At 39.8% G+C, this 15,000-nt stretch overlaps 1 protein-coding gene across 1 annotated transcript in view; it reads left to right on the forward strand.

Annotated features, from left to right (window-relative positions):
* Nucleotides 1-15,000, forward strand: part of LOC124012291 (CUB and sushi domain-containing protein 2-like) — a 463,539-nt gene that overhangs the window by 112,151 nt on the left and 336,388 nt on the right. The window contains exon 10 of the mRNA XM_046325753.1: nucleotides 4,941-5,135. Within this exon, the coding sequence (XP_046181709.1) occupies nucleotides 4,941-5,135 (195 nt within the window). The remainder of the gene's footprint in view (nucleotides 1-4,940; nucleotides 5,136-15,000) is intronic.

Genomic DNA, 15,000 nt, shown 5'->3' on the forward strand with positions numbered 1-15,000 from the left:
CAGGCATGACCCATCATGTTAGCCAGGTGTGTTTAGGGGGTGATTACGGCCATCTATAGTATTTCATTAACTTGAGTACATGTCTAGACACTAATGACCCAACTACTTAGCTAGATGTGTCTGGGGGGTTGTTATATAATTTCTTTCACACCCATCAATTGGTAAGCATCATCTAATATGAACATTTGAACATCTTGGCCATGTTCTGTTATAATCTCCACCCGGCACAGCCAGAAGAGGACTGGCCACCCGTCATAGCCTGGTTCCTCTCTAGGTTTCTTCCTAGGCTTTGGCCTTTCTAGGGAGTTTTTTCTAGCCACAGTGCTTCTACTCCTGCAGTCTCAGTGCTATGATGGGGTCAAAAATCAGACTGAAGCGTTTGACTATGTGTCTTCAGGAAGGCAGTGAGTTGCTGTGCAACAGCTTGTTACATGTTATTATTTTTTAGGAATTGGAGATTCGATAGTAGGCCAATAGTTTTTGTTTTATTTTCCAGGTCAAGGTTTGGCTTTTAATAAAAGAGAGGCTTTTAATGATGCCACTTTTAGTGAGTTTGGTTCACATCCGACAGATAGGGAGCCATTTACAGGAAGCACAGTAAGCAGTTCTTTCATTAGTTTAGTTGGAATAGGGTCCAGTATGCAGCTTGAAGGTGTAGAGGCCAAGACTATTTTAGTAAAAGTGTTGAGAGATAACAGGATAAAAAAAACTTGAGTGGCTTCATTGATCTTAGGTCCTGTTCTGTGCAGATTCAAAGAGGAGTCCATAAAAGTATTTCTAATGATCGTGAAGCTGAAGTGAAAGCCGTCCTCACTTGGGGAACGTTGATTTGTAGTGATTCTCCTCAATCAGGTTGTGAAAGTAAGGTTGATTGAGCAACAACGAGGGCTCTTTGATTTGTAGTGATTCTCCTCAATCAGGTTGTGAAAGTAAGGTTGATTGAGCAACAGCGAGGGCTCTTTAATTTGTAGTGATTCTCCTCAATCAGGTTGTGAAAGTAAGGTTGTATTGAGCAACAACGAGGGCTCTTTGATTTGTAGTGATTCTCCTCAATCAGGTTGTGAAAGTAAGGTTGTATTGAGCAACAACGAGGGCTCTTTGATTTGTAGTGATTCTCCTCAATCAGGTTGTGAAAGTAAGGTTGATTGAGCAACAGCGAGGGCTCTTTGATTTTGCATGGTACCATCTTTCCAAGCTGGTTGGAAGACTTCCTGTTTCCTGTCCTCAGTTAGGTGGTTAACTGAGTGCTGTCCTCTGACGTCCTTGCGTAGGTGGACGGAGTCTGGAAGGGCTTCTAGGAATCTTTGGATTGTCCGAGAATTTATACTACGACTTTTGATTAACCTTGGTTGGGGTCTGAGCAGATTATTTGTTGCGATTGTAAAATTGTGGTCCGATAGTCCAGGATTATGAGGAAAAACATTAAGATCCACAATATTTATTGCACGGGACAAAACTTGGTCCAAAGTATGACTGTGGCAGTGAGTAGGTCCGGAGACATGTTGGACAAAACCCACTGAGTCGATGATGGCTCCGAAAGCCTTTTGGAGTGGGTCTGTGGACTTTTCCATGTGAATATTAAAGTCACCAAAGATTAGAATATTATCTGCTATGACTACAAGGTCCGATAGGAATTCAGGGAACTCAGTGAAAAACGCTGTATATGGCCCAGGGGGCCTGTAAACAGTAGCTATAAAAAGTGATTGAGGAGCTGTATGGATTTCATGACTAGATGCTCAGAAAACGCTGTCTTTTTGCTATCGTAAATGTTAGCAACACCTCCGCCTTCGCGGGATGCGCAGGGGGGATATGGTCACTTGTGTAACCAGGAGGAAAGGCCTCATTTTAACACAGTCAATTCATCATGTTTCAGTCAGACCAATCACATCAAGATTATGATCAGTGGTTAGTTCATAAACTATAACTTGGAAGTGAAAGATCTAACATTAAGTAGCCCTATTTTGAGATGTGAGATATCACAATCTCTTTCAATAATGACAGGAATGGAGGAGGTCTTTATTCCAGTGAGATTGATAAGACCAACACTGACCCGACTAGACTGACTGTGCTAGTGGCAGACTCCACTAAGCTAACAGGCTGGCTAACAGCCTGCTGCCTAGCCTGCACCCATCTCCTTGTGGAGCTAAAAGGAGTTAGAGCCCTGTCTATGTTGGTAGATAAGATGAAAGCCAGCTAGGATGGAGTCCGTCACTCCTCTGCATGTCAGGCTTGGTCCTGTTTTGTGTGTCCTGTCTGCGGTTCCCAGAAAGAGGGCCCATTATCTACAAATATATATTATGGGATGGACAGTTTTCAACCAGCGATTGAGTTGTGCGATTCTGCTGTAGAGTGTTACGTTCCCTAGAAACCAAACAATGCTAGAAAACCAAACAATGTCGCTCAGAGAGAAGGGGGAACTAACAAAGAGTCACTGACCACAACCAAAATTAATCAAGTGGGGTTTTAGGATTTAGGTTCTGAAAGATACTCATGGCGGTATCTACTGAAAGTTGACTAGCAACAACAACTGGGACCTAAAAGACAACAACATAACTTCCTGTTAAGATGAGGTAGGATGACAGTCCTATGTCAGAATGGTTCAGATAATAATTACAGAACAAAGCCAACATTAACATGAGCTTTTGAACTCTTATTCACTACAGAAGTGAACCTCCTAGCCGTTGAGTTAGCGACCACAGCTGGAAACGCAGGTTAGGAAGGAACAGACAGAGTATCCCATCTACCACACAACGACATTACTACAACGTATCCAATTGACCACCAGAGACATTCTTTAAAGGACTTGGTTTGGCAACACGGTCTTCCATCTACCACCAACCTACTGAAGCGCAGCTCAGAGTAAATATTTATTGCATTTTCCTTTTCCAAATGTGCGGTAATTTAGAATGCATAAGATACTGTATTTACGATAGCATGGCTTCTCCCTTTGTTCCTCAGTCTTCCCACTCTTTCACTCAACCCAGCCCCTTTTCTTTTGTGTAACAAGCTGTCATATCTGTTCCGCCCGCTAGGGACGTTTTCCTTTATGACGTCATTTGTAATCAAGTTATGATTAATTATGTGTGTGATTAGTGAGGTATTTAGTAAATAAAGTATTAAACCCAATTTTGTATTGCTGATTCAACTTGTTGGCCAGGGTTCATGCAGATAACCAAGAATTTACAACTTTCAGATGAGACTGAAGTAAGATGAAGATTAATGTTGACTGCTATGGATGTAAAATATTACTAGGCCTTTAAGAGTTTATTCGGAAGATAACAGCTCTATAAATATTATTTTGTGGTGCCCGACTCTCCAGTTAATTACATTTACATGATTCGCTCAATCAGGTGATATTAATTACGGATAAATTATTTTATTGAATAGCATGTCATATTACATAATCCGGCATTTATATGACAATTATATAGTTGACAGCATTATATAGTTGACAGCATTATATAGTTGACAGCATTATATAGTTGACAGCATTATATAGCTGACAGCATTATATAGTTGACAGCATTATATAATTGACAGCATTATTTAGTTGAGCTGACAGCCTGTTTTTCTAAAAGTCATGAGAAGATCGTCTGCCTAAAGGAACTGTTTTGTCTGGCTGCGGGGACCGTGCGAGGGGATTTATACTAATGTTACTCTCTGTATTTACTGCTGGCACAGACGCTGTTTCATCGTTTCCTACATTTACATTTCCCTTGCCTAACGATTTTGTCTGAAGCTCGGCTTGCAACTCTGCTCTCCTCACCACAGTGTGATAGTTCTCCTGTATATTATGAGTACAGCGACTGCAATGACAATGTAACTTATAGGAGGTCAACAATAAGACATTGGTTGACTTGTTAAATACAGAGTTTGATTAAATGGTAAGAGGAAAAAGCTAAACAAGTTTGGCAGGTAGCCAAGTAGCAACAAGCAGCACAGAGACAATGTGCAGGGTCTGTCACCATGTACTTAGGAGGTGAGCTCTCCACTCTAACCTGACAGGAAGCTCGTTAATGAGGCCGATTCTCATCTCCAAGGCAACCAGACAAAGGTAAATTAGATGAAATTTACAAGGAAAATAAACATAACAAACCAAGGAAACTAATGCCAAATTAAAAATGAATTTTAATTAAGGAAAACTCATTATAAAATACATATTAAATACACTGGTCTCCAATAGAATACACTAGTCTCCAATAGAATACACTGGTCTCCAATAGAATACACTGGTCTCCAATAGAATACACTGGTCTCCAATAGAATACACTGGTCTCCAATAGAATACACTGTCTGTCTGTCTGTCTGTCTGTCTGTCTGTCTGTCTGTCTGTCTGTCTGTCTGTCTGTCTGTCTGTCTGTCTGTCTGTCTGTCTGTCTGTCTGTCTGTCTGTCTGTCTGTCTGTCTGTCTGTCTGTCTGTCTGTCTGTCTGTCTGTCTGTCTGTCTGTCTGTCTGTCTGTCTGTCTGTCTGTCTGTCTGTCTGTCTGTCTGTCTGTAAGAATCTCTGTCTCTCTGTCTCTCTGTTTCTCTCTCTCCCTCTCTCTCTCTCTCTCTCTCTCTCTATCAATGCATCATTTCCACCATGTTATCTGGTGTGGAAGGGCTGCATATTTTTCGCAGAGCAAGGGAGCAAGGGAAACAACTGCTTCAAGGTCTCAGAGCGAGTGACTTCACTGATTGAAACGCTATTAGAGTGCACCCCGCTAACTAGCTAGCCATTTCACACCGGTTACACACACAGCACTCTCCCACCATCACGAACACACACTTTCTAAAATCAATCCTCAAACACACACAATCACATCTGCCCATCATCCAACTACTTCATCTCCAAACTCCAACTCAATGACAGACCTTGACCTCTCTCTCTCTCTCTCTCTCTCTCTCTCTCTCTCTCTCTCTCTCTCTCTCTCTCTCTCTCTCTCTCTCTCTCTCTCAGCGTTCCGCCACAATGAGTGTCCAGACCCGGGGGTTCCAGTGAATGGGAAGAGGTTTGGCGAGAACCTTCAGCTGGGCAGCTCCATCTCCTTCCTGTGTGAGGAGGGCTTTGTGAAGACCCATGGCTCCCAGACTGTCTCCTGTATCCTGAAGGATGGAAACGTGGTCTGGGACAACGCTGTGCCACGCTGTGAAGGTGAGATGATCTTTCTCTCTTTACATTTTACATTTTAGTAATTTAGCAGACTCTCTTATCCAGAGTGACTTACAATTAGTGCATTCATCTTAAGATACAGTAATTTTCAACTAAAGTTTAAGGGATTTAAAAAAAAAACATCAACATTAATTTCCAAAGTTGTACTAAAATCTGGTAACAATGGCTGGACTATTCCAATATACCAGAAATCTCCAAAACGGGTTTGTCATTTAGAAAAGGAAATGGCTTTAGCACTAGCTTGCATTATCAGATATACATTCACGCTCTAGGATTTCACTAGGCAAGTCAGTAATGAACAAATTAATATTTTTACAAACCTTCCCATAACCCAAACGACGCGGGGCCAATTGTTCGCGGACTCCCGGTCACAGCCGGTTGTGATACAGCCCGGGATCGAACCAGGGTCTGTAGCACTGAGATGCAGTGCCTTATACCGCTGTGCCGCCTGGGAGATACTGTATATAAAGTACATTGTTCGCCGGGGTGGTTTATCACTCGAACAAGGAGAGTGAGGCTAGCGGGGTACGGCAAATCCTGATTGGGTGTCTTGGAGGGAGGTGTCAGGCCCTGTTTAAAAGGACAGGAACATTTGCTATAGAGACGGGATTGGTAACATTGCAGTGATTTTATAGTTTGAGAGAGCAATCACTTTGGCAGTATTTCACCTTGGGTTGCGTAGTGCATTAGACCCAGTTGATAGAATCTTAAATAGCTTTCACGGTGCCCCCAACGCCCCCCTGCCTCCCCCCAAAAAAGAAAAAGTAATCTGTGTTTTCCCACTACCACTGTCCTTGCTGATAAAGATTTAGGAAAACTGTTTTTATCATAAATCTTCAATAATGTTCCAACCGGAGAATTCCTTTGTCTTCAGAAAAGCAAATGGAATGGGATGTGAATGCGCGTTACCAGCTTGCGGCTGCTAATAGACCTGACTCATTCCCCTCTCATTCAGCCCCCTTTCACAGTAGAAGCCCCCCAAAAAGTTTGTAAAGACGGTTGACATCTTAGGAAGCGCAACATAACCAATATCCCACCGCATTTTCAATAGGGGCTGAGTTGAAAATCGACCAACCTCAGATTTCCAACTTCCTGTTTGGATTCCTTCTCAGGTTTTTGCCGCCTGCCATATGAGTTCTGTTATACTCACAGACATCATTCAAACAGTTATAGAAACTTCAGAGTGTTTTCTAATAATATGCATATATCAGCAACTGGGACTGAGGAGCAGGTAGTTTACTCTGGTCACCTTATTCATCCAAGATACTCAATACTGCCCCCAGCCATAAGAAGTTTTTAAGAACACATTCTTATTTACAATGACGGCCTTGGAACAGTGGGTTAATTGCCTTGTTCAGGGGCAGAATGTCAGATTTTAACCTTGTCAGCTCGGGGATTCAATCTAGCAACCTTTCAGTTACTAGTCCAACACTCTAACCATGAGGCTACCTGCTGGTTACTGGCCCAACACTCTAACCACTAGGCTACATGCTGGTTACTGGCCCAACGCTCTAACCACTAGGCTACCTGCTGGTTACTGGCCCAACGCTCTAACCACTAGGCTACCTGCTGGTTACTGGCCCAACGCTCTAACCATGAGGCTACCTGCTGTTACTGGCCCAACACTCTAACCACTAGGCTACCTGCTGGTTACTGGCCCAACACTCTAACCACTAGGCTACCTGCTGGTTACTGACCCAACACTCTAACCACTAGGCTACATGCTGGTTACTGGCCCAACGCTCTAACCACTAGGCTACCTGCTGGTTACTGGCCCAACACTCTGACCACTAGGCTACCTGCTGGTTACTGGCCCAACGCTCTAACCACTAGGCTACCTGCTGGTTACTGGCCCAACACTCTAACCACTATGCTACCTGCTGGTTACTGGCCCAACACTCTAACCACTAGGCTACATGCTGGTTACTGGCCCAACACTCTAACCACTAGGCTACCTGCTGGTTACTGGCCCAACGCTCTAACCACTAGGCTACCTGATGGTTACTGGCCCAACACTCTAACCACTATGCTACCTGCTGGTTACTGGCCCAACGCTCTAACCACTAGGCTACCTGCTGGTTACTGGCCCAACACTCTAACCACTAGGCTACCTGCTGGTTACTGGCCCAACGCTCTAAACACTAGGCTACCTGCTGGTTACTGGCCCAACGCTCTAACCACTAGGCTACCTGCTGGTTACTGGCCCAACGCTCTAAACACTAGGCTACCTGCTGGTTACTGACCCAACACTCTAACCATGAGGCTACCTGCTGGTTACTGGCCCAACACTCTAACCACTAGGCTACCTGCTGGTTACTGGCCCAACACTCTAACCACTAGACTACCTGCTGGTTACTGGCCCAACGCTCTAACCTCTAGGTGACTAGACTGTCACAGCTTCCGGTTCACAAGAGATTTCGATATGTAGCCCAATGTCAAAACACAGGTTTAACGTGCCCACATCAATAACCAAAATGCAAAAACGCTGTGATATATTGAAAAACATCAAATGTACTATCGACACATACATGTGCAACAATAGAAATAATAATGAACTGCACATGCAGACAAGTGGCAATAAATCACTGATATCAATTCTGGGGGAAATCAGGTTGACAGACAGGCTATATACAGGGGGTACCGGTACAGAGTCAATGTGGAGGCTATATACAGGGGGTACCGGTACAGAGTCAATGTGGAGGCTATATACAGGGGGTACCGGTACAGAGTCAATGTGGAGGCTATATACAGGGGGTACCGGTACAGAGTCAATGTGGAGGCTATATACAGGGGGTACCGGTACAGAGTCAATGTGGATGCTATATACAGGGGGTACCGGTACAGAGTCAATGTGGATGCTATATACAGGGGGTACCGGTACAGAGTCAATGTGGAGGCTATATACAGGGGGTACCGGTACAGAGTCAATGTGGAGGCTATATACAGGGGGTACCGGTACAGAGTCAATGTGGAGGCTATATACAGGGGGTACCGGTACAGAGTCAATGTGGAGGCTATATACAGGGGGTACCGGTACAGAGTCAATGTGGAGGCTATATACAGGGTGCTACGGTACAGAGTCAATGTGGAGGCTATATACAGGGGGTACCGGTACAGAGTCAATGTGGAGGCTATATACAGGGGGTACCGGTACAGAGTCAATGTGGAGGCTATATACAGGGGGTACCGGTACAGAGGCGATGTGGAGGCTATATACAGGGGGTACCGGTACAGAGTCAATGTGGAGGCTATATACAGGGGGTACCGGTACAGAGTCAATGTGGAGGCTATATACAGGGGGTACCGGTACAGAGTCAATGTGGAGGCTATATACAGGGTGTACCGGTACAGAGTCAATGTGGAGGCTATATACAGGGGTACCGGTACAGAGTCAATGTGGAGGCTATATACAGGGGGTACCGGTACAGAGTCAATGTGGAGGCTATATACAGGGGGTACCGGTACAGAGTCAATGTGGAGGCTATATACAATGTGGATCTTTTCAGTCTCCTGAGGGGGAATAGGTTTTGTCGTGCCCTCTTCATGACTGTCTTGGTGTGTTTGGACCATGATAGTTCGTTGGTTGATGTGGACACCAAGGAATTTGTAGGATAATCTGGAGATAATCACTGGTTAGGGGACAACTTGTAGGAGACACCTAGTTACATTTTGAACACGGTAAGGGTAACCTAAATGTTTTTATGTCAATCACTCCCATTGATATTATGTTGAAATGAAATGAACACGGAGCAGCATTTTTATGTATGTGCTGTTTACAAAGGGCAAAACCTGAGAATCATTTTTAGGTTTGAAGAGAATTTGTTGGAGACAGTTATCTAAATTCTAGAATGTTGGATGGAGATTCTGGGAGGCTGGTTTGTTATTTAACTTCAACGAATCACGACCTGGCATTGGATATCAACACTGGTTGGTTGTTCAGTACATTGCATTTGGAAAGTATTCAGACCCCTTTTCCACATTTTGTTATGCTACAGTTATGCCTTATTCTAAAATGGATAAAATGAAAAAATGTCCTCGTCAATCCACACACAATGCCCAATAATAACATCACAATACCCCATAATGACATCACAATACCCCATAATGACATCATCATACCCAATAATGACATCACAATACCCCATAATGACATCACAATACCCCATGATGACATCACAAATCCCCATAATGACATAGCGAAAATAGGTTTTTAGAAATGTCTGGAAATGTGTTACCTTATTTACATAAGTATTCAGATCATTTGCTTTGAGACTTGAAATTGAGCTCAGGTGCTTCCTGTTTCCATTGACCATCCTTGAGATTTTTCTACAACTTGGTTGAAGGACAACCATCTCTTCAGCTCTCCACCAATCACGCCTTTATTGTAGAGTTGCCAGTTGGAAGCCTCTGACACCATGAGAAACAAGATCCTCTGGTCTGATGAAAGCAAGATAGAACTCTTTGACCTGAATGCCAAGCATCATGTCTGGAGGAAACCTGGCACCATCCCTACGGTGAAGCATGGTCGTGGTAGCATCATGCTGTGGGGGTTTTTCAGTGGCAGGGACTCGGAGACTAGTCAGGATCGAGAGAAAGATGAACGGAGAGAGCAAAGTACAGAGAGATCCTTGATGAAAACCTGCTCCAGAGTGCTCAGGACCTCAGACTGGGGCGAAGGTTCACCTTCCAACAGGACAATGACCCTAATCACACAGACAAGACAATGCAGGAGTGGCTTTGGGACAAGTCTCTGAATGTCCTTGAGTGGCCCAGCCAGAGCCCAGACTTGAACCCGATCGAATGTCTCTGGAGAGACCTGAAAATAGCTGTACAGCGATGCTCCCTATACAACCTGACAGAGCTTGAGAAACTCCCCAAATACATGTTTGCCAAGCTTATAGTGTCATTCCCAAGATGACTTAAGACTGTAATTGCTGCCGAAGGTGCTTCAACAAACTACTGAGCACATTTCTAAAAAGATGTGTTTGCTTTGTCATTATGGGGTTTCGTGTGTAGATTGATGAGGATTTTAGAATTTTGTAAGTTAACAACGTGGAAAAAAGTCACTTTCCGAATGAGCTGTAAAGTTCGACTCTCAAATTGATGTACATGTTGTGCGGCCATCAACTGTTATCCAGAGTTTCATGTGCCACTCAGTTTTCTGTGGTGAAAATGCAAGCTTGTGAAATATATTATCTGTCACGCCTTGGTCTTAGTATTTTGTGTTTTCTTTAATTATTTGTTCAGGCCAGGGTGTGACATGGGGTTATTGTATTGTCGTATTGGGGTTTTTGTAGGCATTGGGATTGTGGTTGATTAGGGGTGTGTCTAGTATAGGCTTGGCTGCCTGAGGCGGTTCTCAATCAGAGTCAGGTGATTCTCATTGTCTCGGATTGGGAACCGTATTTAGGTAGCCTGGTTTCACTTTGTAGTTCGTGGGTGATTGTTCCTGTCTCTGTGTAGTTTCACCAGATAGGCTGTAATAGGTTTCACGTTCCGTTTGTTGTTTTTGTATCTTTCAGTATCTCGATTCATTCATTAAAGTCATGAGTAACCACCACGCTGCATTTCGGTCCGACTCTCTTTCGACAAACGAAGAACGCCGTTACAGTATCACGTTTTGTCCACCAAAGGGACATTTGTGTAATATAACTAATTAAATAATTAATAATAATAGTTAATAATAATAATTAAAGGTATACTTAAGTATTTGGGGACACACATATCCAGTCAGACAAACCCATAGACACCACTTGAATGTCTCTGCGTGCAGTTTGAAGGAAATTGAAGTTAGCATATTGTTAGCTTAGCTGAATTGGTGGAAGTCTATGGGTATCTACTAGCCAGCTCCTCTCAAACGCAGAGAAACATACTTTATCTCCAAAGCTGGTTGTTTTGTCATTTTTATTCTAAAGTTATACATTTATTTAGTACTTAGTCAATACTTATTTTACACCATAATTTGCAAATAAATTCATTAAAAATCCTACAATGTGATTTTCTGGATTTTTTTTCTCATTTTGTCTGTCATAGTTGAAGTGTACTTATGATGAAAATTACAGGCCTCTCTAATCTTTTTAAGTGGGAGAACTTGCACAATTGGTAGCTGACTAAATACTTTTTTGCCCCACTGTACATCGTTATCAATATTTTATACATTTGTATATTTGTTAATTTTTGCCGACCGTAAGAAGAAGCAAGATTCTATCAACTTCCTCATTTACTTTGGGTTCTGACTGGCCTCTCTTTCTGTGAGACTTTGTGTTTTTTCGTGAAAAAAAAAAATCCTGGGAGGCAGCCAACTGTTGCGTATTCTCGTAGGCATGTCAACCCAAGGCAACCGATGATGAGTGTTTGTGCTGCACAGAGTGGGACTTGTTACTTCCGTCGATGTTCTTCTACGGCGAAGAAAAGCAGCGCACCAAGAGACCGTCTAACAAACCCTGAGGACTTTTCAGCTCATCCATCCTGGAGAGACATTCTTCTGTCTCAAAAATCAACTGAACCTGCTGGACCGAATAGACCTGATGAACCTGATCAACCCTATGGGCCAGTTATGTAGATGTAATAGTTATGTAGATGTAATAGTTATGTAGATGTAATAGTTATGTAGATGTAATAGTTATGTAGATGTAATAGTTATGTAGATGTAATAGTTATGTAGATGTAATAGTTATGTAGATGTAATAGTTATGTAGATGTAATAGTTATGTAGATGTAATAGTTATGTAGATGTAATAGTTATGTAGATGTAATAGTTATGTAGATGTAATAGTTATGTAATAGTTATGTAGATGTAATAGTTATGTAGATGTAATAGTTATGTAGATGTAATAGTTATGTAGATGTAATAGTTATGTAGATGTAATAGTTATGTAATAGTTATGTAGATGTAATAGTTATGTAGATGTAATAGTTATATAGATGTAATAATTATGTAGATGTAATAGTTATGTAGATGTAATAGTTATGTAATAGTTATGTAGATGTAATAGTTATGTAATAGTTATGTAGATGTAATAGTTATATAGATGTAATAGTTATGTAATAGTTATGTAGATGTAATAGTTATATAGATGTAATAGTTATGTAGATGTAATAGTTATATAGATGTAATAGTTATGTAGATGTAATAGTTATGTAGATGTAATAGTTATGTAGATGTAATAGTTATGTAGATGTATGTAATAGTTATGTAATAGTTATGTAATAGTTATGTAATAGTTATGTAGATGTAATAGTTATATAGATGTAATAGTTATGTAATAGTTATGTAGATGTAATAGTTATGTAATAGTTATGTAGATGTAATAGTTATGTAGATGTAATAGTTATGTAATAGTTATGTAGATGTAATAGTCATGTAATAGTTATGTAGATGTAATAGTTATATAGATGTAATAGTTATGTAATAGTTATATAGATGTAATAGTTATGTAATAGTTATATAGATGTAATAGTTATGTAATAGTTATATAGATGTAATAGTTATATAGATGTAATAGTTATGTAGATGTAATAGTTATGTAATAGTTATGTAGATGTAATAGTTATGTAATAGTTATATAGATGTAATAGTTATGTAATAGTTATGTAGATGTCATAGTTATGTAATAATTATGTAGATGTCATAGTTATATAGATGTAATAGTTATGTAATAGTTATGTAGATGTAATAGTTATATAGATGTAATAGTTATGTAATAGTTATGTAGATGTAATAGTTATGTAGATGTAATAGTTATATAGATGTAATAGTTATGTAATAGTTATATAGATGTAATAGTTATGTAGATGTAATAGTTATATAGATGTAATAGTTATGTAATAGTTATGTAGATGTAATAGTTATGTAGATGTAATAGTTATATAGATGTAATAGTTATGTAATAGTTACGTAGATGTAATAGTTATGTAATAGTTATGTAGATGTAATAGTTATATAGATGTAATAGTTATGTAATAGTTATGTAGATGTGTAGTTATGTAATAGTTATGTAATAGTTATGTAGATGTAATAGTTATATAGATGTAATAGTTATGTAGATGTAATAGTTATGTAGATGTAATAGTTATGTAGATGTGTAGTTATGTAGATGTAATAGTTATGTAGATGTAATAGTTATATAGATGTAATAGTTATGTAATAGTTATGTAGATGTAATAGTTATGTAATAGTTATGTAATAGTTATGTAGATGTAATAGTTATGTAATAGTTATGTAGATGTAATAGTTATGTAATAGTTATGTAGATGTAATAGTTATATAGATGTAATAGTTATGTAATAGTTATGTAGATGTAATAGTTATGTAATAGTTATGTAGATGTAATAGTTATGTAGATGTAATAGTTATGTAATAGTTATATAGATGTAATAGTTATGTAGATGTAATAGTTATGTAATAGTTATGTAGATGTAATAGTTATGTAATAGTTATGTAATAGTTATGTAATAGTTATGTAGATGTAATAGTTATGTAATAGTTATGTAATAGTTATGTAGATGTAATAGTTATGTAATAGTTATGTAATAGTTATGTAGATGTAATAGTTATGTAATAGTTATGTAGATGTAATAGTTATGTAGATGTAATAGTTATGTAGATGTAATAGTTATGTAATAGTTATGTAGATGTAATAGTTATGTAGATGTAATAGTTATGTAATAGTTATGTAGATGTAATAGTTATGTAGAAGAGAGAGTGATTTATTTCAGCTTTTTATTTATTTCATCACACTCCCAGTGGATCAGAAGTTTACACACACTCAGTTAGTATTTGGTAGCAGTGCCTTTAAATTGCTTAACTTGGGTCAAACGTTTCGGGCAGCCTATCACAAGCATTTGGATGAATTTTGTCCCGTTCCTCCTGACAGAGCTGGTGTAACTGAGTCAGGTTTGTAGGCCACCTTGCTCTCGCACAACTTCTTATCGACTGGTGATTGAATGACCACTGAAAAGGATAGAGACTGTGACGAGGGAACAGAAGAGGCCTTGCCTTCATCTATAGTTTGTGCCGTTCATTCGAGAAGGCAGAGGATACGATGGGCCTATTGTGATTTCACTATGGTGACTTCACAGCCAGACATGGATAAACCAATGTTGTCAAATCTGTGTAATAGTTGACATTAGAACCAGTACCATCCCTTTTGGTACCTTCTACTTCTAGTGATTAATTACAGTATGCCAGATTATAGTACCGTCTACTACTTGTGATTAATTACAGTATGCCAGATTATAGTACCGTCTACTACTTGTGATTAATTACAGTATGCCAGATTATAGTACTGTCTACGACTAGTGATTAATTACAGAATGCCAGATTATAGTACCGTCTACTGCTAGTGATTCATTACAGTATGCCAGAATATAGTACTGTCTACTACTAGTGATTCATTACAGTATGCCTCAATATAGTACTGTCTACTACTAGTGATTCATTACAGTATGCCAGAATATAGTACTGTATTCTAATAGTGATTAATTACAGTATGCCAGATTATAGTACTGTCTACTACTAGTGATTCAGTACAATATGCCAGATTAAAGTACCGTCTACTACAATTGAGTACTGTCTACTACTAGTGAAACGGTATGCCAGGTTATAGAGTAGAGTATGAGGTTATAGAGTAGAGTATGAGGTTATAGAGTAGAGTATGAGGTTATAGAGTAGAGTATGAAACAGTATGCCAGGTTATAGAGTAGAGTATGAAACAGTATGCCAGGTTATAGAGTAGAGTATGAAACAGTATGCCAGGTTATAGAGTAGAGTATGAAACAGTATGCCAGGTTATAGTGTAGAGTATGAAACAGTATGCCAGGTTATAGAGTAGAGTATGATACAGTA

Source organism: Oncorhynchus gorbuscha, linkage group LG24 (assembly GCF_021184085.1).
Source record: "Oncorhynchus gorbuscha isolate QuinsamMale2020 ecotype Even-year linkage group LG24, OgorEven_v1.0, whole genome shotgun sequence".
NCBI lineage: Eukaryota > Metazoa > Chordata > Actinopteri > Salmoniformes > Salmonidae > Oncorhynchus > Oncorhynchus gorbuscha.